Source organism: Gekko japonicus, unplaced genomic scaffold, assembly GCF_001447785.1.
Source record: "Gekko japonicus isolate JY-2015 unplaced genomic scaffold, Gekko_japonicus_V1.1 scaffold562, whole genome shotgun sequence".
Lineage (NCBI taxonomy): Eukaryota > Metazoa > Chordata > Lepidosauria > Squamata > Gekkonidae > Gekko > Gekko japonicus.
The window spans coordinates 81,940-107,008 of NW_015172569.1; the positions used below are offsets into that span (position 1 = coordinate 81,940).

The following is a 25,069-nucleotide window of genomic DNA, read 5'->3' on the forward strand; positions in this document are numbered from 1 at the left end:
TTAAGAACCACAGACACATAGAATTTTACATTCCCCCCCCCCCTTCAGTTCCTAACACTCTCTTCGTAATACATTCTGCTGATGCTGTACTGGCTAACTTCTCTTGTTGACCGACCTCACGCTGTGCTCTATGAACTGCAGCTGGTATCTCCTACCACAGTCCTGAATTTCTGCATTCTCATTTAGAAATACACTTTTGATACTGATTGCTATGATTCTTTATAGCTGTGCTCAATGGAGACATTAATACAAAAACAAGCTCGTTTTTATAAGATCGTTCTCTTTATATGTTCTTGTTAAAAACAGTGGTTGCAGTACAATAGTTTGACATACATTAACAAAATTCACCAAATTTACATGCACAGGCCAAAAAACATTACTAAAAGGGACTTGATACTGTGTTTTGAAAAATCAGAACTATCGCAGATGACGGCATTTGGCTGTTTTTTGCTCTGGTGCTCAACTTAACAAAGTGTAAACTAGGATGAGTGTTCTAGTCCATCTGTCAAGACAAGTAAAGTTGTTTTGTCCTAGCTACTTCTTGTACCTATATCCAGGCAATAAATAATAGGGTATCCTTGTATCAAATACAATATGTACTAGGGACGTTAAGACAATTCTGAAAAAGACATAAAGCAGATCTATAGCTGAGAAAGTTGATTCGGTACAAGTTGCAGTTCAAATAATTCTACACTCAGCACTTAATATGGCAATCTGTTGAAATTGGAAAACATAAATTCCTGGGTGAAGTGTGCATTTTTTTTCATCAACGGCAAAATGTGCTCCTGGAACACAAACACCGCTAAAGAAATATGGCTGGAGACAAAAAATGCTGAAAAGTTGTTTGAGGTGAAGTCTACAGTGCCTCCTACTTCTCTACCCCAGATCAAACCTTCCATTCACCACTTTAGACGTTCTGATTCTCAGATTCTTTGGGTCTACCAAGTACCTAATTTGACCCTGAAAAGGTATACTATCCCCAAGTATTACTAAATTGAGTTATATTCCGCTACAAGGTATTCTAATGAAGGGGCAGAGGGTGGGTGTTTTCCAGTTCACCTTATGGCCTGGGGCAGAAAATGTGCATAAACTGTTGGCATGGGCAGAAGATCAAGGAACCAGTGTGCATGATGGTTCCTGTTGGACTAAGATTTCAGACACCCAGGTTAAAATCCCTACTCTTGCCATGAAACTCACTAGGTTACCTTAGGCCAGCCACTGACCCTCAGCCTACCCTGTCTCAAAGGGTCGTTGTGAAGATACAATGGAGGGGAGAGACCCATGTATGCCACCCTGAGCTCCTTGGAGGGATGGTGGGGAGTAAAACGGTTTTATAATCCTTAAGGCACGTTACTTTGTCACCAAGCTATTTAGCTCTTGTAATATGCCTTTGATTTAGAACTGTGGGATTAAAATAATCGAAATTCAGCCCTGTTTGTTATACTTGTAAATAAATGTTGATACTGTCAACTCGAAAGTACGTTTGAAATACTCCACCTTGTTAAATAGATACTTTTGCTAGGTACGCATTGGGATGTCAGTTTTTTGAATGACCTCTTGAAACTGTAACAGCAGCATGATGTGTAGATCCTAGCAGATGGACACCTCCCATCTCTGTGCCATGGAAAGCTTCACCTGCTGGTCTCTACAGATGAAGAACAAGGCAACCCAGCTTTTCCCTTGGTCAGTTGGCAACATCGGGCACCAACAGCATTTGTACCACTTGTTGGAGTCACAGGTCAAGAACCAACATTCTGAAGCTGAACTACAGCATAATCAGAATTAACAGTCAATTTATTGTGCTTATTCAGAGGTCCCACCAGCTTCGGTGTGACCTGCTGTGCGTTGTACCTCGAGTGTGACAGCGCATAAGGCAACATGCTCATGACAGATGGGGAAGAGAAGCTACTGAACACCCATTCACAGGAACAAGAAAAACCCCATAGTTTTATACTGTAACGCCTGCCTATATGATGAAAAACCTAGGATACCAAACTAAAAGTGTCATACAACACATGAAAGGGGGATTTTGGCTTGGTGGTAGAGCATCTGCTTTGCACAAAGTTGATCCCAAGTTCAATTCCATGCATCTCCAGTTAAAAGGTACATGGTAGGTGATATGGAAGACCTTGACCCAAGACCCTGGAGATGTACTACCAATGTGAGAAGATAATGCTGACCTTGATCATCCATTGGTCTGACTCAGTGCAAGACAGCTTCATGTGTTCATGCAGCAGAAGGACCTACCTTTTCTTTACAGCCAGATTATTCAGTTCTAATTATGCTAATTGTCAGTTGTATGTTCAAAAAGGTGGATACTTGGTCAGTCATCAATCACAGCACAGCAGTTCTACAAAAGTTCCACATAAATGCTACATTGGATATTTATTGAACACTGCATATGACTGCAAACCAATAAGGAAAGAAAACCCTTATGTCCTAATAAATGAAAAGTAGACAAGTTTATTTGTGCGAATTACATTCTGCGAATGAGATCCACTCATCCAGATGTAGACAAATTTAGACAAAGATGCCCAAGACAAATCCAGACCAGCATTCTTCCCCAGTAAGTATCAGAAAGAACGTCACCGAGATCATCCTTTGAGTTCCTAAAGCAGGTTTGTTACTTTAAGCAGGAAACACCCAGGAGATGGAACCCGAAACCTATTTCACACCATCAATTCAAGACTCAATTTTATATCACTCTTATCTCCAACGCTTATACCATATCTAAATTAAGTGCCTAGCACATTATGCTGTACATGTTCCACGTTCACCTTTAAGTGAGCACAATACACAAACACAAGCTCTCTTCAGTAAACCAGAGGATCTTTATGCTGATGGAGGTCAGATTCCAAGTCAATATATAAAAAGATCTGGGCAATGCAAAAAGTGGACAATGCAACAACTGGGGAGTTTTTGCTGCCATATTTCCTTGTCCTTCCAAACAAGACAGGGAAAGATGGCGGAAAAAACTCCCCAATCAACACCAATTTCAAAAACCTTGTGGCAAATATAAATTGGGGGACAGAGCTCAGTACAGGAAAGACAAGTGAGCAAACTTTGCCAGGAGTTGCCAAAGAAGCAAGATATTTTGCATAGGTTCCCAAATCCAGCTACTGGACATACTCCAATTTCCCAATTGCCTTGCTTGTACGTTACTAAATGAGATCAACTTTTACAATTCCTTGATCCATGGTGCCATTATGATTCTTAGCTATGGAATTCTGAGAGAGGCGACACCTGAAATAGTGACTTATCTGTACGAAGCTGAAGAGTCTCCACAGTTAACTGTTCCAACAAATATCTTAGCCAAAAAAAAACCCTACTTCAAGCGATATTTTGTTTAGTTGGATCTTGTTTTGGGCACATGCTGCAAAGCCAGTGGCCCAGGGAAAATTAAGAGCATCAGGAGAGCGAAGGTATAAAGTCCTGGAGCCCGCTTTCACCCAACTTCATTGAAAGTCTGGAACGGAAAGTCTGATGAGCAGCGACGGCAACTTGTGTCATGCGTTTGACAATTGCTAAGGAAATATGCAAACCCCAAAACCATACAGTACGTGGATGGTAGGCCATTAGTGTAATAAGTACTTGCCAAAGATCGCAGCAGAGAGGGAAAATGGTCAACGTCAATGGCCAGTGTAGGTAGAACACAAATCAACAGTTTACATTTTTAAAAAAGGAAAAAACCCTTATAAAAAGATGTACTAAGACAAAGCCACACAATAAGTTAGTGTTTCCATGAAACAGCATGCGGTTTTGTTCCCCATTCTATACAACATTACTGTCTGCTAAACCCTAAATATTTTTGACAGCGTAACTGTATAACTGAGGTACATTATTTTACATTTTTATAAGCATTTGTAAAAAGGTTAATTTTTCTCTTCCAGTTTTTTTTCTTCGTCATCTTTAAAGAAGAACAATGGAAACATTCCTAAAAGGCAGCCAATAGCCACTCCAATGGCCTTACCCTGAAAAGAGAAGGGAAAAAGCAGTCATTGTTGAGTTGTTAATCATTAGCCAGGTCAGATGCTGAAGATCTAGTATGGGGATTTAGTATGGGGATCACCTGCCCACCTCCACACAAAAGAGGTGATGTGTGTATGAGACACTCAAATTTCCAAGGTCCTTCTACCACGTCACCATGGAAGTAATTTGCATTGTTGATAGCCTCTTTTCTCAAATAGAAGCAGAACATTCCTACAATCATGGAGGTAGCCAATACCTGTGAAAGTACAGGTAGCAACTGCAAAAGAGTGTTCAGAAATCCTCTGCGTGCCTTCCCTTGTCTCATCATCATCTAATCATGTTCTCCCTTCTGCCTCCTTGAAGCCACCTTCTTACCAAAATGCTGCAAAATGTGTAAATGTTCAAAGACCCACATTTACAAACTTGATTTCCTCTACAATTTGATTTGGGCGCAGAGGGTGAACTCAAAACTCATCTACAGATCCTACTAGGCCATTATAGCTGCTAAGCAAGACAGATGGTATTATGTGGCCATAAGCATGCAAGACAGAACTTAGTAGTGTGTTTGTTTGTTTCTTCCAGTTGAATTACAGATTAGAACATTGCTACCTTACACTGCACTTCACTAGCTGGCAGTCTGACACACCACAGCAACAAGCAGTAGAAATGACACTCACCAAGTGTGCACTAAGACGTGTTTGCCACATGTCAGCTTGTTTGGGCGTTAATTCAGGAATGGAGAGGCCCATTCTGGAGGCAATAGCTTCAACATAGCCTGCAAGGCTGAGATAAACACAACTACTTTGAGCAAAAAATCTGAATATGCATTAGATGCTGTGTGCTCATGTTCTTTTGGCTGTGAAACAAGCAGGAAATTAAATATGCTTCAGGAACAGAATGGAAAGGGAAACTGCTTAATTACAAGTTATTATGATACCTGGAACAAAAACCTCCCCAGGACTCAACAGGGATATTGGTTTCTTATCTCATTACATATGCTAACTCATTCAGTCCTCACATATGTATTCTCATACAGAGGGACTATACATCCTCTGTATTTTAGTGTATTTCTTTTTCAGAATAGTATATTGGAATGTTTGGCTGACATATAAGAGAAGAAGAGATTGGATTTATACCCCGCCCTTCACAACCCAAAGGTGTCTCAGAGCGGCTTACAAACTCCTTTCCCCGCCCCTCCCCACAAAAGACACCATGTGAGGTAGGTGGGGCTGAGAGAGCTCTTGACAGAAACTGCTCTTTTTCAAGAACAGCTCTTATCAGAACTACGGCTTGCCCAAGGTCATCCAGCCAGGTGCAAGTGGAGGAGTGGGGAATCAAACCCGGTTCTCCAGATTACAGTCCATGCACTTAACCACTACACCAAACTGGCTCTCTACTACACCCACCTCAGAAAAGAAAAAATGCTGTTAAGTGACCTCCACGTCTGAGAGGAGTGAACAGGGAGTCTCAGTCTCATTTTGACATATTCATTGCTTTACAACTGTTGACCTTATAGCCTTAGTTTATCTGCTTTTCTCTTTGCGTATCTTAAAACATCTTCATCATGTCACATGTTAATTTGCTGTTCAGCCCCTGTCTAAAAGTATGAACCTTACCTTCCTTCAAATGTATCTGAACAATTGTGCGTGCACACGAAAGCTCATACCTTGAATAAAACTTTGTTGGTCTTAAAAGTGCCACTGGACTTTAAATTTGTTCTAATGCTGCCCCCTGAAAGTCTACATTGCCTAGCCAGCACGATGATAAGAACAGAGTCAAAAAGCTATACTTAATGCTACCGCAGAAGGAGTTATTCAATACAGTTTGGAAGTATGCAAACATTCAGACTACTTAAGAAGCAGGGTCTCTTTCTGGTCCACCAACAGAAGTAATATAGGGACTTTACTACTATATACTGAAGAAAAGGATGTTTTTTGTAACTGAGTTCACTTTGACAGATCAGCCAATAGTTGTGTATTCCTGGACATGGATGAACAAATGTTACTGGAAAGTCAGCATAGCAGAGATACCCAAAGTTTCCATTTCTACTGCAGAGCCAGTTTACTTATCAAGGTGAATGTCTGAGCCACTGAATGTTAATGCTGCTTCCTTAAATGACCCCTTGGGCTAATTCAAGATTACCTGCCATTTGCTGGGGTTCCAGCAAATCCAGATGAGAAAATGTTAATCTAGATTAGAAACGGTGCAGCAGTGATTCTCTTCTAGTTTTTAGCACAGCAGCAACCCATACACAGCTCAGCACAGAGCATAACCCGAAAACATCTCCATTCCTGTGCTCTAGGTCACTAGGCCTCAACCCATGAGTTGGGAGGTACATTACAGAGCTGAAGCCCCTATAAGATCCATTTTGTGTTGCTTTTTGAAAGGTTCTGCTGTTAATATTTGTTACAGAATTTGTATGCCACCTCACCAAAACCCGCTGGATGTCACTCACAACGAAGGTGAATGGCACAGAAAAAACAAGGGCTCTGTCTCTCTTCACATCCTGCAGACAGGAGCAGATGGACAGCAAGGTGAAACCAGTCAGCAATAGAGATGATTCCCTTTCAGCACAGGCTGGCTCACAGACTGCTCTTCCTGTCGCACGACTGTTGCCTCTGACATCACTTGCCTGCAGCTCAGTGGGTCTCTGCTGCAGCACGGGACCTGGGTCCAGAAAGGCTGAAGGCCACTGCTCTAGAATACTCCGTTTCATTTGGAGTTGCTTTTGTTGGCACCTAACTATGCAACAGTGTAGTAATAACTGCCATGGACTCCAAATATGTTACAGTGTAGTAATAACTGCCATGGACTCCTCCAAATATGCTGGTTTGGACTAGCACAAGCCCCTAACAACTTTGCATTGGAAGTCCCAGATCTAAAGTGCTGTTCTAGGCATGCCCAATGGAAATGTTACGGGGTTTTTTTTGTAGCAGACTCCTGTACTACATCACAAATGTTGGAGTTTCAAAAGCAGTCTTAACACTGGGGGTTGGGAGAAAAGGTAAAGGTAAAGGTATCCCTTGCTCGAAAGCCAGTCGAATCCGACTCTAGGGTTGCGGTGCTCATCTCCATTTCAAAGCCGAAGAGCCAGCGCTGTCCGAAGACGTTTCCGTGGTCATGTGGCCGGCATGACTAAACACCGAGGCGCACGGAACGCTGTTACCTTCCCACTGAAGTGGTACCTATTTATCTACTTGCAATTTCTTGCTTTCGAACTGCTAGGTTGGCAGGAGCTGGAACTAGAGACGGGAGCTCACTCTGTCTTGCGGCACCCGGGTCTCGAACTCCTGAACTACTGACCTTCCACAGCCTGCAGTTCAGCGTCTTAACCACTTGAGCCACCGCAGCTCAAGTAAAAAGTAGTGGTTAAATACAAAGAGAAAAAGCCCACCAGTCAAGTGAAACTAGTTGCACGATTTTATTTTTTTAACTCCAGGCATACTTGTCAAATCTGCGCTACAGCTGCCAACTCCTTTACCTCCTGCTATTCTGCTTCCTATCTAAATCTGGCTTCCACCTGCATCCAACTTTGGTCAGAGGAACATGGCATTTATATATTCCAAACATCATTGCACACACAAGACGCTTGAATATCAGGCATTATTATGTCAACATTGAGGACCTATAAAATACAAGGAACACTTACCCCAATCCGGCTAAATCCGAAACAAGATTTCCCAAGGCAGCAGCTAATATCAGAGAATCACAAGCATTACATGACAAGACATTATTAAACAATATACTACATAAACAATAGGGGTTTTAAAAGTCTAACCACATGCTACCTCAAAAATATGCAAAACAAACGTTCAAGATGGCATTTCTGTAATGGGATGAAACCTGTAGTAGAATGGAACAGTGCAGGATGGCATCTTTATAACGGAAGGGTTTTGCAGTTTGCTGCAATGATTATTGTAGATATCATCTTACTTTTACTTCTACCTCTGTAATCTCACTTTCTGCATTGCTTATAGTATACTGTGCCTTAGGCAGTTTGCATTGTTTTAGAATTCTGTAATCCATGGGGTCGCGAAGAGTCGGACTCGACTGTGCGACTGAACAACAAAAGTCCTATTTCATTGTTCACTGGATATTTTACAGTGATTGATTGCATTGTTCTATATTCTGTAATCCGTCGAGTCTCAGACAGAAAGGCAGGACTAAAGTCAAACAGTTGCTATGCTGGAGCTTGAGTCAAACTCAATTTCTAGCTACCGGCGTTTTAAAACCAGTTTTATTTCTAGGGATGTATTAATCATGAAGAAAGCAATGTTGATTCCTACATTACATAAAAAATTATTACTACTAGTTTGCCTTCAACTCTACAGTCAGCTAGCGGAGCCTGTGAAAAAGGAACACTTCAGACCACAAAACTTCTTACTTCCATAATTAAAGCATTATTAGGAATAAATATTTCCTTTTAGCATCTAAATCATGTAAACTAAGAAGGAAACTTCTCCTTGATGCTTCTCATGTGTTAAACAAGCAGATAAGGAAAATTCAGACTGTTCTTTGATTAATTCAATCACTTGTAAGACTACGCTTGTATAACTTGTATATGTTTAGGGGTCCCAGATTATTCCATGATCATGTATGTATGTACCATATATACCTTTAACTGCCAAAATAAAGATTTTTACATACACACACACACTCTACTTGCCTGCCATAGTAGAAATTCCAAGGACAACTCCTATTGATAATTCTATTTGTGTGCCCTGAAAATAAAAGGAGAGTAGTTCAATACAAAAGTCTCACTGTGTGACTATAGACTAACTAGGTTACAAGAGTTCTGCTTACGTAAGAACTATAGGTTCCCCTCCCCTAGAAGCCCCAAAAGGCACCATGCAGTGTATTAACTTTGCTGCCTATCCCAAATGGTGCACTAAGGCAGAACTGAAAACAAAACCTTCACATCTGTTTATTGCCTAGTGAGTTAAAAGTAGAAACAGACCAGAACCTCATACAACCAGTAACTCTGAAACCAACAATAATGCAACTTACCGCAGCAATCATAATTGCATTATCCAAAAATCCAAACCCTACAAAAGGTACTGCATTATGGAAAAACACTAGAAGAAAAAGACAAAAGTATATTTGAAAAATGCTTTGGCAAGACATCCAATCTCCTCTAGGTATAGAATTATTCTGAGAAATCTACATGCAAAGCAGCCCTTGGGAACCTGATCCCACAAGCTAATGGGCCTAGGATATACCTGGACAGCAATTATTTGGAGAAACAACCATATAAAATGGGTGTCAGGATTGTTTTCTGTACATAGGCCAGTTTTCACAGAGTTTTCATACAATCCTGTCCCAAAAGCAACAACAACTGGTCTCCACTGGGTGCATGTGTCTTTCCTGCTCCAATTCATGGGCTCATTGTAACATATAAAGCAGTATAAGGCCTCAAACCAAAGCATTTGAAGGTCTGCTTGTGCCAACGCAGTCCTCTTCAGGCACTCATTCTTCCACTCTAATCTGTGAGAGCCGGGTCTGATTCCCCACTTCACATGCAGCTGCTGGTGTGACCTTGGGTCAGTCACAGTTCTCTTAGAGCTGTTCTCAAAAGAGCTCTCTCAGCCTCACCTACCTCACAGGGTGTCTGTTGTGTGGGGAGATGAAGGGAAAGGAGACTGTAAACCGCTCTGAGACTCCTTCAGGTAGTGAAGGGTGGGGTATAAATCCAATCTCTTATTATTATTCTTCCATCTATTCCTGCCTCCAGGGACAGATCTTTTTGGTGATCATACCTCATCTCTGTGATGCTCTCTTTGCACACCTGACACCATCACTGATTATCTTTTGGCATCAATCCAAGATTTATTTCAGATGGCTCTTATTTAATCTGGTTGGCTGCGTCCCTTGATAGTGTTCTTAGCAATAAAAGGAGCTGCCCACACATTTAGTATTTTTACAGAATAGGAATTTACCATGTTTCAGCTGCCCAGTGGATGGTGGCAAAACCTCCAACTTCTCTAGAAAAGTAAAAAAGGTAATTAAAAGCAAGATAAAAATATCTGGATTGCCAACCCACCTTATAACAACAGCATAATTTAAATCCAAGTCACCACTCCCCTCTTCTCTCGGTAAGTCTGAGATATCCTAAAACCTAATGCTGGAATCCGTAGGACTCTTGAGGGCACAAAGCCACACAACTTCGGAGGGCTGCAGTGAAGAGGATATAAAGACTGCCCCCTTCTTCCTTTTCTGCCAGCAGTTCTTCCATGGCACAAAAGGCTCCCCTTGGTGGAAAAGCAAGGTGGGGGTATTTCACCAAGGTCCCCCTCTTCCCCCCAGCCCACCAGATAATGTGGCCTTTTGTTCATGCAGATAATGTGACGTCCAGCATCAGTATTCCAGAAGTTTCAGGAACTGATGGATGAAGGGGAGGTGAGAAAGATCTGTGCTGGCCAGAGTCTTCTGCTGCTAGCACTCCCTTGGATCCAACACAACATACAGACGGACTCATAAAAAGCTTGGAAATTCTGCTTTTTCCCTTACAGTTTAGCCATTTTCATACAGTGGTTTTGGTGCTAAATTTACAAGCTGCTGCAAAAACACAAGGTTGCAGGGTGTTACTGAACTGCATTATGACACTACCCTTATCTAAGCCTTAACAAACCACTCTGTAACATAATTACACTCCCTTACACAAAAAAGATCATTAGCTATTAGATTGCTTGATCATTTGCGGCACTGAAAAACAGGTTGCTTACCTGTAACTGGTGATCTTCGAGTGGTCATCTGTGCATTCACACCCATGGGATCTAGTGCGCACGCGCTGGATCGATCGGCATTGTAGCAAGCTCTTTTAACGGATTTTCGCGCCCAGACCTTGGGCATGCGCAGGAACCCCACCACGCATGCCCAGAGGGGAGGGCGCGGACATCCCGCCAGTTCCTTCAAACCGCCGCAAATCAACCCCTATTAAAAATGTAGAAGCTGACAGCAGCGGGGAAGGAGGGCGGGTGGTGTGAATGCACAGATGACCACTCGAAGATCACCAGTTACAGATAAGCAACCTGTTTATCTTCGACGTGGTCTCTGTGCTTCACACCCATGGGAGATTAGCGAACAATGGCCTACCTGGAGGAGGGGTGCTGGCAGGTCCTTCACTGCGTAGCCGAAGATAGAATGCGACGTCCCATGTTGGTATTAGAGTTTTTGCAGACATCTAGGGTGTAGTGCCTGATAAAGGTGTTAGGCATGGGCCACGTAGCGGCTTTACAAATGTCTGTCAGGGGCACTCCCTGGAGGAAGGCAGTGGAAGCTGCAACAGCTCGAGTTGAATGGGCCCTGATCGGGCCAGGCAATGGCTGTTAGGCAATCAGGTAGCAGAGGCGGATGAGACTCGCAATCCACCTTGAGAGGCGCTGAGCCGTGATGCGAGTCCCCAGCCTTGATGGTGCGTACGAGATGAATAGTTGGGAGTACAGATGTGAAGGCCCAGAAAAAAACCGGAAAAATTCGGGGGAAAACCGTTTTTTCCCCATTCTTTTCCGGAAAAATTGAAAAAAAGAAAAGAAAAGAAAAAATTTGATTATGGAACATTTTATTTTAACATGATGAATAAAATATTTTAAGACAAGGTGTTCAAATATTTTCCAAATCATTTCTTAATGTAGCATTTTTTTCAATTTTTCCGAAAATTTCCGTTTTTCCCCGGAGAAAACTGGAAAAAACCCGAGTTTTTTTCCAAGCTTCAAGATTTCCGGAAATTTTACATCTCTAGTTGGGAGTCACGTCTCGCTGGGCGGGTTCTGTTCAGATAGAACAGGAGCGCACGCTTCACATCCAAGGTGTGTAACAATCTGTCCTCTGAGGATGTCGGAGCCGGGAAGAAATCCGGGAGGAAGACCTCTGCCTGTAGGTGGAATTCTGACACTACCTTTGGCAGGAATGAGATGTCAGGTACGAGGCGGACGCCGTCTCGCAAAAAGGACAAGTATGGCGTGTCATGCCTGAAAGCCAGTATTTCTCCAACTCGACTTGCAGAGGTGACAGCAACCAGAAAGGCCGTCTTCCACGACAGACATTTCATATCGCAAGTTGCGAGTGGCTCAAAGGGTTTCCTCGTGAGCTGGCGAAGAGCTAGAGGAAGGTCCCAGGGAACGACAGAAGTTTTGACAGGAGGGTAGAGATGCAATAAACCTTTTAAAAAACATTTTGAAAGCGGATGGGAAAACAGTGTGCATCCGTCAACTTGAACATAGTAGGCCGAAAGGGCGGCCAAATAAACACGTAATGATGAGTGGGAAAGTCCTGAGTCAGCGAGGGATAGGTGGAATTGGAAAACTCTCTCAAGACCTGCGGAGGTGGCTCGAGGGGCATCATTACCAAGGGAAGGGAAGAGCAGACCTGCGGAGGTGGCTCGAGGGGCATCATTACCAAGGGAAGGGAAGAGCAGAACCTTTGCCTTCTTTTTTTTTTTAGGTTTTCTGGCGTTCAGTAGAACGTTTGCTACGCGGGTGGAAAAACCGTTAACGTTATTCTCCACGCTGTCAATTTCAAGCGTGGTATGTCGTGATGTAGAAGAGGGGAGTCGGACAGGAAGAGGAGGTCCTGTGCCGGAGGGAATTGGTGGTATATTCCTGTTGATAATTCGAGGATGGTCGAAAACAGGTAGGTTGGGTTCATTTCCCATTCATGGAGACTGAGCCATGCTCGGCTTAGATGGTCTGCCTGCACATTCATGTGTCCTGGGATGTGCGAGGCTATCAAGAAGACATCGTGGGTGATGCAAAGGTCCCATAACTGGATGGCAAGGTTGCAGAGACATAGGGAGACCGTGCCTCCTTGTTTGTTGATATAACTGAGTGCAGTGGTGTTGTCCGTGAGGACCATAACACATTTCCCCTTGACCATTGGTAGGAAACTCATGATAGCAAACTGTATTGTCAGCAGTTCCAGGAAGTTTATGTGCTGACCTTGCACGTGGGTATCCCACTTGCCTCCGACACAGGGATGCATCCGTGGTCAGGGTTATTTGGGGTGATGGATGATGGAAGGGTGCTCCCCGGAGGAGATTGGAAGAGACAGTCCACCAAAGTAAAGCGTCTCGTATGCTGGGAAGAGGGGATAGGAGGACAGTGTGTGCATTTTTCAACAGGTCATACTTGCAGATAAACCAGAGCTGTAAAGGACGCATTTTCAGTCTGGCAAAGATGAAAACCGACGTAGTTGCAGCCATAAGGCCGAGCAGCCTCTGAATTTGGAAGGCAGTGACAGAAGGCTGCGTACGGACAACGGTGGCTAAAGAAATGATGTCTGCCGCCCTGTCGTGAGGCAGGTAAGCCATGCATGTTTTGGAATCCAGTATAGCGCCGATGTACTTTATCCTCTGGACTGGATGCAATTGAGACTTTTGTCGATTGATCTGTACGCCCCGATTCTCCAATAGTGCCAGAGTCTCTGTGATGTTCGAGATCAGGGCGTTCTTGGAAGGTGCTACCAGAAGCCAATCGTATAGGGGTAGATGGAGTGGACCATTCTTTTGACCAAATCTGTGTATGACGTAAGGTTGTTGGATGGGGATCAATGTTCCCTCTAAGCTGTGGAGTCTTGTGAGCAAAAATTCTACTTTGTGAGCTACTAGCATTAAAGTTGTGAGCGAGCAATTTGGCTGCTGCAAAATTAGTTTCCTCTGGAGCCACCCTTCCTGAGCTGAGACAAAAATGTGTGAGCCAGATGCTAAAAAACTGTGAGCTAGCTCACACTAACTCAGCTTAGAGGGAACAGTGATGGGGATACAGGTAGGTCTTCAGCGACATCCTGGTTGGGGGATTTATGGTCAGGAGAGGTATGAGCCTCAGATGCCTCCGTGTCAGAGTCCTCTTCTATGAAGTCTGAGGAGTCTTGTTGTGGTATTTGGACCGAAGTGTCCTGTTGACAAGTTATGGGTTTTGTTGGGACGACAGGGTTTGGGGTGACCGGAGGGTTGATAGGACGACCTGGTTCTAGAGTATGATGATCGTCTGGAGGAGGATGTGACAGAGATGCCAAAGGTCTCGATTTGTGGGGCGACCTCGACCTATGAACAGAGTGGGACGAATAGCGATCCCAATCAGAATAGCCCACCGGAGTCAACCACGGCATGGATGGTGGATAAGCCCTGTACAGGTACCTCAACTGTCACTGATCCCAAGGTATTGGTGGGGGGGGGCAGGAAGACTCTGGGGGATCAACTTCTGGACCGTGGACGTCTGGGAGACAAAGCAGTAGCCTGTCTATGAGAACCGTCCCTGTAGTCTCGGTTGTCGATATCGACAGATTGACTGCGCAGACGTGGAGGGTGACACTGCGTGTCACATGTAGTGTATTGGTGCTGACGTGGATCTATGTCGGGAACTTCCGATACCATCGATGTCGACAACGGGGAAGGCTCTGCATCCATTTGATGACTTAGGAGCTCTACCGTTCCGATGTCGGAATAAGGACGCTCCATTTCGTGGGCAGGGGAGTCCAAGACATGGATGGTCGGTATCGGGACTTGGGCCTCCGATATCGATACTGCCGCTGGAGCGGGAGGCACTTTAAGGGCATCACCCAGTGCAGACACTGCTTCCTTCCCCTTCTTCGCCGCCTTAAGGGACTTGGAGGTGCCCTTCTTCGCGGATTTGTGATCTTTACTTGCCTTAGCCTTTTTTTTGACTGGCGTGGAAGCGGACGATTGTGCCTTCGATGTCAGGAGCTTCGGCGTCGGACAGTCGACATCGGAGGCAGGCCTCGATGCCGGAGCGGTCGATGTAGACGGTCTCTCCTCCATCACTGAGGCAGGAGCAAGGGCCGATTCAAGCAGCGCCACTTTAAGGCGCGCAGCACGGTTTTTTCGTGTTTGATTGGAAAAACGCGCACAGTGACGACAGGACTCTGGCTGGTGAGACTCTCCGAGGCAAAAAATGCAGAGGGTATGACGGTCAGGAGGAGTAAGTTTGCTGCCGCAACCCTTGCACCTGTTGAAAAAACCCCACTTCTTCTCCATAAAAGAAGCGAAGAAGAGGGAGCGTTGGGGGGGGGGGGTAGCCCGAAGGCCCGACTGAGGTAAAGCGGCAACCTCCCCCTCAGCAGAAAATAAACTGAGGAAAAAATCCAAAGAGCCGTGAGGCAAAAAGCCAAAACACACGAACCGATCAGACCGACGAAGAAAAAGGTCTTTCCAACGTGGCGGTAAGAAAGGAACTGGCGGGATGTCCGCAACCACTCCTCTGGGCATACGCGGTGGGGTTCCTGTGCATACCCGAGGGACTGGGCGCGAAAATCCCTTAAAAGAGCTTGCTACAGCACTGACCGATCCAGCGCGTGTGCACTAGATCCTATGGGTGTGAAGCACAGAGACCACGTCGAAGATCAGGTTTTTCCCTTTTGGAATGAGTGAAAGGGTACAGCAGTTTGCAATTTTGCTTGCAGAAAAATAAGACATTTACACTTTTACATCCCATAAATTTGCCAATGCATACTGTTTCAAATGCTATATCATAAAAAATACATTTATATTGTTAAAGCAGCAAAACAGGTTTAGATTCAATAGAAAAACATTACATATATTTCAATTTCCCCCAAAATTTCTGGGGATTTTTTTTTAGAACACCGTTTCTCCGTGGCTTCAAAATTTCCATAAATTGTACATCTTTCCTATATTACACTGTTTTTACTGTATTAATTTTGTAATCCATCTTATTTGTTGTAATATACTGTTTATTTGTTTAGTTTATTTTATTGATACCCTGCCCTCCCTGCCCAAACAGTTCTCCCGTCTTACGGCATTGTTTTTAATTCAGTAACCCATTTGTGACAGTTATTTTATGATTTTTTTGGAATATCAGAACAAGAACAAGTTGGGGTATAACTGTAGGACAGTTAAAAAAACACTGACTGGTTCTGGTTTCCAAAATATTCTATATATAAGTTCTAGCAAAACAGGCTTTGAAGAATAGATTAGAAATTACCAAGACCAGTTGTTCAATATTCTTGACTTCCTTTGGCATTACCAGTAAGCAATACCAATTTTTTAAAAAATGAAAGTTCTCCTGAAACCTTAGGCTTAACACCACAAGTTTCTAACCCATCCAAACTGACTTAATTGCATACACTCATTCCCAGGGGTAATTTCGTAGAAAAAGAGCTAGGGGAACTCATTAGCATAACTCATTAGCATATGCCACACCCCCTGACATCACTGGAAGTGTGTCATAAGGCCACACACCCCAACCCAACGGTCCCGGCCGCCGCCACCGGCCTTGCAGCTCCACTGCCGAGCCCCATGAGGGGCCCGGCAGTGGACCTGCAAGGCCAGTGAGAGTGCAAGGAAGCCCCGCGAAGGCCCTCCCTGGCCCCAGGCAGGCAGGGGTGGGGAGAGGCAGGGAGGAAGCAACTTACCCTCCCTCTTCTCCTGCCCCCTCCTGGCTGAATGAGGGCCGGAAGCGGGGCGGCCGGAAGCGGGGGGCGGGGCTTCGTCATGTGCCCCGCCCCCGCATACCTCACCCAGGGGAACTGCGTTCCCCCGCGTTCCCCCCCGAAATGACCTCTGCTCATTCCTCCCATGACACCACTTCCTTCCCCTGCCTCCATTTCGTACCCTTGTACACTCACAAAGTTTAAACCATGAGATCCTTGGAGACCTCACCTTTGAGGTGTTAACTTTGGAGTGCTATAAACACTGATGCTGTTGTATGAACAAAAAAAGATAAGTAGGGTGCGTGTAGCAATACTGCATCTAAAGAGAAATCACCAACTTTGCATCTTAATTCGAAACAAGACTGACTTACATTGTATGCTACAATTATCCATACGGATTTTAAGCCTGAGAACACAATTATGGCTGCTTTGGCACAAGGATAAAGCCCCCCCCCCCCTCACTGCTGCTGCAAATGCAAAGATGTATACAGCAGCAATGAAACGCTGTACGTTGTTCTCCTTCCCACCTCATCTTGCCCACCATTCCTTTCCCTCACACTGTAGTACAAAGTGCCGTCAAGTGACAACTGACTTATGACAACCCCATGGGGTTTTCAAGGCAAAAGACGTTCAGAGGTGGCTTGCCACTGCCTACCTCCATGTCGTGACCCTGGTATTACCTGAAGGTCTCCTATCCAAATACTAGCCAGGGCCAAATCTGCTTAGCTTCCAAGATCCGGTGAGATAAGGCTAGCCTGGGCTACTCAGGTCAGTAGGGTTGCCAGCCCCCAGGTGGGAGTGGGGGATTCCCTGATTTTTCAGGCTCCTGCCTGTTCCCAGCCAGCTGGCCAGCAGGGGAAAGCCCCAACCCGAACTGCCGTGACCTGGCGTGACGCCCCCAGAGTGAATGACATCCCATGGAAGTGACATCATCACACCAGGGACATCACATGGAAACCATCGAGTTTTGCCCAAAATACCAGAGTGCCCCTGGCATGATGTCACTTCCATGTGATGTCATCATGCTGGGGGGATCACACATGGTGCCATTGCCCCCCCCCACACCGAAAGCTCCCTCCCACCCACCTACCCACACCGGCAAGAGCAGAGGACCTGGCAACCATATAGCTATGCAACAGCTGGTTAGACAGATGAGTCTGCTTGTCTGGCGTTCTTCCTGCCCTGTATGCTTCTGGTGCTAGGGTGTGAAGACTATCTCTTGTTTACGGTGATCAGTCACTAGGCTTGCGCCTAATCACCCATTTGTTTGGTCCAGTCATAATCATCCATTTGTTTGATCCAGTCATACACCCATGGTGGAAACATTTGTGAAAACCTGTCCTGCAGATCAAAGCACTAAGTCTTTTCTGAGACCAATCTGGGCATCTGCAACCCATGTACTCTGGGTATTCTGTCAAGTCCTCTTTAGCATGCATTAAGATGCCTTCCTGGGACTTCAAATGCGCAAACTCACAAAGCATTCTTCAGCCTGGAGTACACTCCCAGGGCTCTGCCCTTCCACATACATCACTGAGATGCCTTCCCCATGTGGGAGGATATACAGCAGTGCTCAGGGAAAAGGAACTACCTGGCATTGGGGGTGGGAAGTACAGCCTACTCAAAGTGGGAGAAAAAGTGAAGCAGACAAAGGAGGCACTGGAGACAAAGACTATCAAAAGTGGAAACAGAATGAGGCCTGTACAGAATTAGGAAGCTTGACAGAGCATGACCCTGCAAGTCCTGCTTCCACTCCTGATCCAGAAACTGTTGGGAGGGGGGCACTGCCTCTCATCAAGACAGGGAGCTGGAGAACTGGTTTGCTTTCAGATCCTAAAGGGAGGGATTCATGCTGTTGAAACCAGTGTAAAATTTGGATGCAGCATTTGCCATTTTTATCTTTCAAAATGAATGCAAATTTATTCATAGCTATTCATAGGCCACTTTTTGTCTTTGATTTTATCAAAAAGTTGGGGTTTATGACAGGACACTGATTACCATGGCAACCACCAAGAAGAATTCCTTTCAAGACTTGACCAAAAAACCCAGGAAGGCTATAAATTATGTCAATTTATTTAAAACATTTTTAATGCCACATTACCATCCAACATTTTCTAAGGGGTTAAACATTAAAAGAGCTTTCAAAACACACACAGAGACACACACCCCACATATATAAGTATTTGTTGTCAAACTGCAGCTGACTTAGGTGAACCCTCATGAGGTTTTCAAAGCAAGAGACATTCAGAGATGGTTTGCCATTGCCTGCCTCTGTAGTGACCCTGGTACTCCTTGGAGGTCTCCCATCCAAATGATAGCCAGGGCCGACCCTGCTTAGCTTCTGAGATCTGACAAGATTCTGCTAGCCAGCGCTAGCCAGGTCAGGGCTTTTTACACACACAAATATGCAGAGTTTACGACAATGAAACACATAAATGAAATAGAGAGAAGTGAGGGAATGCCACACAAAACAGAAAAATCTTCACCCATCTGGTTCTATTATGGTATGGGTAACTTTTCAGTGGGATCAGAATGCTTCCTCTTCAGCTATTCCCTGGGGTGATGGAAAATTACTCCACTGCATCCCACACAGCAGAGAAAGTTCCAAAGGAGGGGGGTTCTCCACCTCTCAGTCTAGAGAACAGCTGAGAATTGGTGTTCCAACTCCACACACACACACACCCAATGTCCTGGAACAAGGCCATTCCAAGAAGCTGTGGGGTTGGGGAATGTTGCTTTATCAGCACCTCTCTCACCCAGCCTCATGTGAGAGGACTATGGGCCACATGCATTATGGACAACATACTGTACACCCATGAGCTAGATATAGATTTGGTTTTTGGCTTTTTGTTGGGGCCAACCTGACTACTTAGAAATTCTCTTCCTGATACTTTCAGCTGCAGTTTGGAAGTTGTTCCTGATTTGTGACATGCTAACTGTTGAGGACTTCTTGAGAGTCCCTTGGACTGCAAGGAGATCAAATCAGTCAATCATAAAAGAAATCAACCCTGACTGTTCCCTGGAAGGCCAGATGCTGAAGCTCAAATACTTTGGCCACCAAATGAGAAGGGAGTACTCACTGGAGAAGACCCTGATGCTGGGAAAAATTGAAGGCAAAAGAAGAAGGGGACAGCAAAGGATGAGATGGTTAGACAGTATTATCGATGCAACAAACATGAAATTAAGCAAACTCCAGAGCACGGCGGAAGACAGGAGGGCCTGGCGTGACTCGACTGTGCGACTGAACAACAACAAAGTGTTTTGGGGTTCACTAGGTGTCTCCTCTATCCTCCTGGAAATCCCTAGGTGAGAATGGTCAATAACCTGTGTCTATCAAATTAATGACCCTGACCTTTCACAGGTACTTTGCTCAATTAGCTCCTTGTTAACAGGCAAAACTAACCACTCAAACTCTCTCATTGATTAAACAAGCAAAACTAACCACTCAAAAACGATTTCTATCTGGATGTATACATTTTGTTCTGTGGATAGTAATCTAATCAAAAGGAGGAAGTTAGATTAGCTGCTGTGGTTTGAAAGGCTATGCTTGAAGAGGTGTAATCAGTCTCTGGAATTTGGAAGAAGGCTGTACCGCTGAAGCTATTTTGGAATATGATCAAAGACAAAGAAAGCTTTAAGTAAGCTTCAGAACCCTGACAGGGGTTATATTTGGTAAAGGTAAAGGTACCCTTACTCGAAAGCCAGTCGAATCCGACTCTAGGGTTGCGGTGCTCATCTCCGTTTCAAAGCCGAAGAGCCAGCGCTGTCCGAAGACGTTTCCGTGGTCATGTGGCCGGCATGACTAAACACCAAGGCGCACGGAACGCTGTTACCTTCCCACCGAAGTGGTTCCTATTTATCTACTTGCAATTTCTTGCTTTCGAACTGCTAGGTTGGCAGGAGCTGGAACTAGAGACAGGAGCTCACCCTGTCTTGCGGCACCCGGGTCTTGAACCACTGAACTACTGACCTTCCACAGCCTGCAGTTCAGCGTCTTAACCACTTGAGCCACCGCAGCTTTGGTATCAGAATATAAATGTTTGAATTTTTCTATCTGTTATACCTTTTGTCATTTTTAAAGTTTTCTCCTTTCTACCTTTTCAAATGCCATGTAATTTTTTAAATTTGCCACTTAATATCTACTTCTTTCTTTTTTTTGTAAATTTATTTTCAGTTTTCACCAAAACAATTTCATTTAAAGCTTATACATTTCATAACATAACATAAAGTTCTTCTTCCTTCTTAAACATCATCTGTCTAACTAGCATATTTTCAGATCTGTTTTATCTTCTCCATCTTTAGCCAAGCATAAATTATTTCCCATCTATCCCTAAATAGCTCCTCGGGTTTATTTTGTAATACTATATTTAATTTGTCCATTTCTGCTACTTCCAGAATCTTATATTTAATTTCTTTTATAGAAGGTATGCTTTTTGATTTCCACCGTTTTGCTATAAGTATTCTAGCTGCTGTCAGTATATATATGTGTCAATATATATGTGTATGGTCTTTTATTGTTTCCGGTATCATATTTATTTATTTATTTATTTATTTTTGGGATTTATATCCCGCCCTACCCATATGGCCCAGGGCGGCTAACAAGCGGCCACGCCGAGATAAAACATAGAATACTTTAAAACTTCAATAAATACAAACTAAAATGGTGCTCTACAGTACATGTTAAAGATTCATTTTAAAAGTTCATTTTAGAGTTCAAGATGGTCGATATACCTCATTGGCGGCCGATGGAATAACGCCGCAGGGCCAGGATGATGTTCCTCTTCTGGGCAACATTTTACCCCCATCCAAGGCCAGGTGGATGGTAAGTCAGCCACGATGGTGGTATAGTGGCGGCGGCGGCGGCTCCTACTCGAAAGCCTGGTGGAAGAGCTCCGTCTTGCAGGCCCTGCGGAACTGTACAAGGTCCCGCAGGGCCCTGATCTCTGCCGGGAGCTCATTCCACCAGGTAGGAGCCGCCACCGAAAAAGCCCTGGCCTTGGTTAGGGCAAGCTTGATGTCCCGGGGGCCTGGAACCTCAAGGAGGTCCAGACTCCCTGATCGCAGTGCTCTTGGGGGAACATACGGGAAGAGGCGGTCCCTCAGGTAGGCTGGACCCTGGCCATTTAGGGCTTTAAAGGTGAGAACCAGCACTTTGAAACGAATCCGGTATGCTATAGGCAGCCAGTGCAGCGCTTGCAGCACCGGCCGGATGTGGTCTCTCCTCGAGAGACCCATCAGCAGCCTAGCTGCAGCATTCTGCACCAGCTGCAGCTTCCGGATTTGCAACAAAGGCACCCCCAAGTAGAGAGTGTTACAGTAGTCCAGCCTCGAGGTGACCGTCGCGTGGATCACAGTGGCCAGGTCCTCGCGGCTGAGATAGGGGACCAACTGCCGGGCCAGCCGAAGATGGTAAAAGGCAGACCTCGCAGTGGCTGCCACCTGGGCCTCCATTGTCAATGAAGAGTCCAGGAGCACTCCTAAACTCCTAACCTCCCGCACAGGCACCAAAGGCACCCCGCCGAAGGTCGGGAGAAGGAGCCCCAGATCCCGGCCGGTCCGACATAGGCCCAGGACCTCCGTCTTTGCCGGGTTTAATTTCAACCGACTCAGCCTGAGCCAACCAGCCACGGCTTGTAACGCCTGAGAAAGGTCATCGGGACTGGAGTCCGAGCGGCCGTCCAACATCAGATAGAACTGGGTGTCATCAGCGTACTGATGGCACCCAAGCCCATACCTCCGGACAATCTGGGCGAGGGGGCGCATATAGATGTTAAATAGCATTGGGGACAACACGGCACCCTGGGGCACTCCACACTCAAGGGGGTGCCTTCGGGACCGCTGATTCCCCATTTTGTGTCTGGTATTAGCAGCATATTAATTTTTAATACTTCTAAAATATTTTATAATTTTTTTCCAGAAAATCTGAATTTTATCACATCTCCACCATATATGGAGATATGAACCTATATTTTTTCTACATCTTCAACAGATGTTTGATGCCTTCTCAAATATGGCTTTACTGTTCTCACACAGCCTACACATTCATGTTTTGGTTATGCATACCAACTGTTTTTTCTTCCTCAGTAGTAGACTATTGGTGCCTTTGTTTATTTCAAGCTTTCAAAGTGAACAAAACTACCGTAGGTGTCTGATAGCACCTATTTGAAAAGCTGAAGGTGTTTGTTTTTTAAAACACCTGACTATGGATGCAAGGATCTGTGCTGGAAACCACTCCACGTGCTCCCTGCGCCTGGGATCTCTCACACCCTTTTTTATGTTTAAGGAATACATTAATCAAGATACAAAAAGAAAATAAGTTAAAATAGGAGCTGAACACAATATTCATACAGTTTAAAGCCTTCTCTGTAAAAAGAAAGTCTACGCTTGATTCATGGACCCACCTTCCTGAAGAGTCTCTATAAATGATGTCCTCCCTACCCATACAGTGGCAGTCCCTTATTATCAGCTGCGGTTACACCCACTCTCAGAAGACACCTTTTCTTTTGACCACCATTTTAATAGCTATTAATGTAAAGGTAAAGGTTCCCTTGCTCAAAAGCCAGTCGAATCCGACTCTAGGGTTGCGGTGCTCATCTCCGTTTCAAAGCCGAAGAGCCAGCGCTGTCCGGAAGACGTTTTCGTGGTCATATGGCTGGCATGACTAAACACCAACGCGCACAGAACGCTGTTACCTTCCCACTGAAGTGGTACCTATTTATCTACTTGCAATTTCTTGCTTTTGAACTGCTAGGTTGGCAGGAGCTGGAACTAGAGACGGGAGCTCACTCCGTCATGCAGCAACTCGGGTCTCGAACTGCTGAATTACCGACCTTCCACAGCCTGCAGTTCAGCACCTTAACCACTTGAGCCAGTACAAGCACATATGACTCGATGATTCCACACACTGTAGGATCCAGTGTGGGATCAATGGCAGAGTGCTGGCGGCGTGAATCTGGGTCTACCACAAAACCATACTAAAACATTTAAAATTATCTTGAATATGCCAGGGGCTGGGGTCTCTTTCATCAGCATTGTCCATTCCTTAACTAACCTCTTGTTCAATAATAATTCTGACAGTGATATGTGCAGCATCCTCTTCTCCTCATCTCATCCGTAAGGCTCCAGGGTCAAGGAAAGGGAGGGGCAAAGCACTCCATCCTCCTCTGCAGTACCAACAAGGCTAGATCTGGAGAGGTGGGTACAGAGTATCGACAGGCACAATGAGCTCTTCCCTCCTGCCACAACTAAGAGGTGGCCAACAGATCTAACCTGCCAAGTTCTAATACATAAATGAGAAAAGGAAGCCACTACAGTGAATGAGACAAGAGACGTGCCCTACAATCTTCTTGATGAAGGAAGCCTAAGACACAATTCTGCTCATATGCTGCAGGTGTTTTTCTTCATTCACTGTATATGAATTAGTTTAGTTACATGTACTCTGACTAGCTTCTACTACAGTACTACCCAGCACTGTTCAAACAGCCTGTATTCTACTACTGTACAGAAAGCCAACTCTGCATAAATTTAGCTTGAAATTAGGATCAAACCAGAATTATTTTTATGAGCAGCAAAGGAGGATACATTTCAGCGCCTTGCATTCAGATCTGTAACACAGAAATACATTTAAATTATAAAATCTTGATCAGAATAATGGTGCCTTAATTTCTGACCCAGTGCATCATAGGACTAGGAGCTGTACCACACCTTTTTGAGATCTGAAGAAAAACAGCATAATTTTTAAAAAACCTAAGAACCCAGTGTTTATGGCAAACAGAGTCAGCCAAGACACTCAAGTAACTCTTCCTTTCTTTTTTAAATAAAGATTTTATTGGCTCCCCTAAAAAGGGGAGGTATTTCGCTTAAAAGAAAAAATGGGAAGGTTAGACAGTGGGAGAAAGAGAAAGCTGAGTGATATATAAACTGGTAAATTAAACTGTTAGTAATGTCCAATTAATCTTCTTGGGCTTCTTCTGTGTGTTGTCAAACTTCTTTTCCTAGTCCTGTCACATGTAATTCTCTGTTAGTATGTTAGTAATGTTCCTTTGAATTTCTGTTAATAAAAAAAATCTCTTCTGGGCACATTCAGAACCGCTTCTTTGCGTGCTGGGTGCTTTTACTATCGCTGACGTGGAAGAGCTTCCTCTGTTGTCTTCTCCTTCCGGCTTGTTAGATCCTCCTTCGGGTTGCTGTTAACACTCTCAGTTCATGCACTATAAATCCTCTTCCTTTCATGCCATTACTGGAGGTCCCCAGCTTTGAGAATGGTATTAATTTCATTTTCGCTTTTATATCCGCTCCCAAACTCTCTACTGGGTCCTCCTCGCAACTGTTGACTTATATAAGCGCTTGCCAGGCACTTCTCGCTGTCACAGTTCAAACTTTTCCGTTTTACAAAACTCCCGTCGGATTCACAGCCATAAACAGTCCAAACATTAAACAGCCGGCTCTCACACACAAGCAAACGCCCAGACGGAAGTCCCTCCCTTCTTCTCCGCTCGCTTTTGCCCAGCTCCGACATCTTTTCTTTTTTATTTACTTTTAGAAAGTTCTTAAAATGTGCTCCAGAGAGGCAAAACTTTTCCTCGCTTTGTTTCAAATACATCAAAGGAAAACATCACTGTCCGCTCAATCCATTCCCCCCCTCCTTTTCTTTTTCGCTTATACAAATGGAGGGTTAACCTCTTCGTCTTTTTCGCTGGGAGGG

General features: G+C 44.6%; 1 protein-coding gene across 1 annotated transcript in view; it reads right to left on the bottom strand.

The window, feature by feature from the left end:
• Positions 1–256: 256 nt before the first annotated feature.
• The window catches only part of TMEM65 (transmembrane protein 65), a 38,794-nt gene continuing 13,981 nt past the window's right edge, over positions 257–25,069 (bottom strand). The window contains exons 2-7 of the mRNA XM_015421347.1: positions 9,906–9,950; positions 8,977–9,044; positions 8,636–8,690; positions 7,619–7,661; positions 4,647–4,752; positions 257–3,971 (exon numbers count right to left, since the gene is read on the bottom strand). Of these exons, the coding sequence (XP_015276833.1) occupies positions 3,873–3,971; positions 4,647–4,752; positions 7,619–7,661; positions 8,636–8,690; positions 8,977–9,044; positions 9,906–9,950 (416 nt within the window). The 3' untranslated portion in view covers positions 257–3,872. The remainder of the gene's footprint in view (positions 3,972–4,646; positions 4,753–7,618; positions 7,662–8,635; positions 8,691–8,976; positions 9,045–9,905; positions 9,951–25,069) is intronic.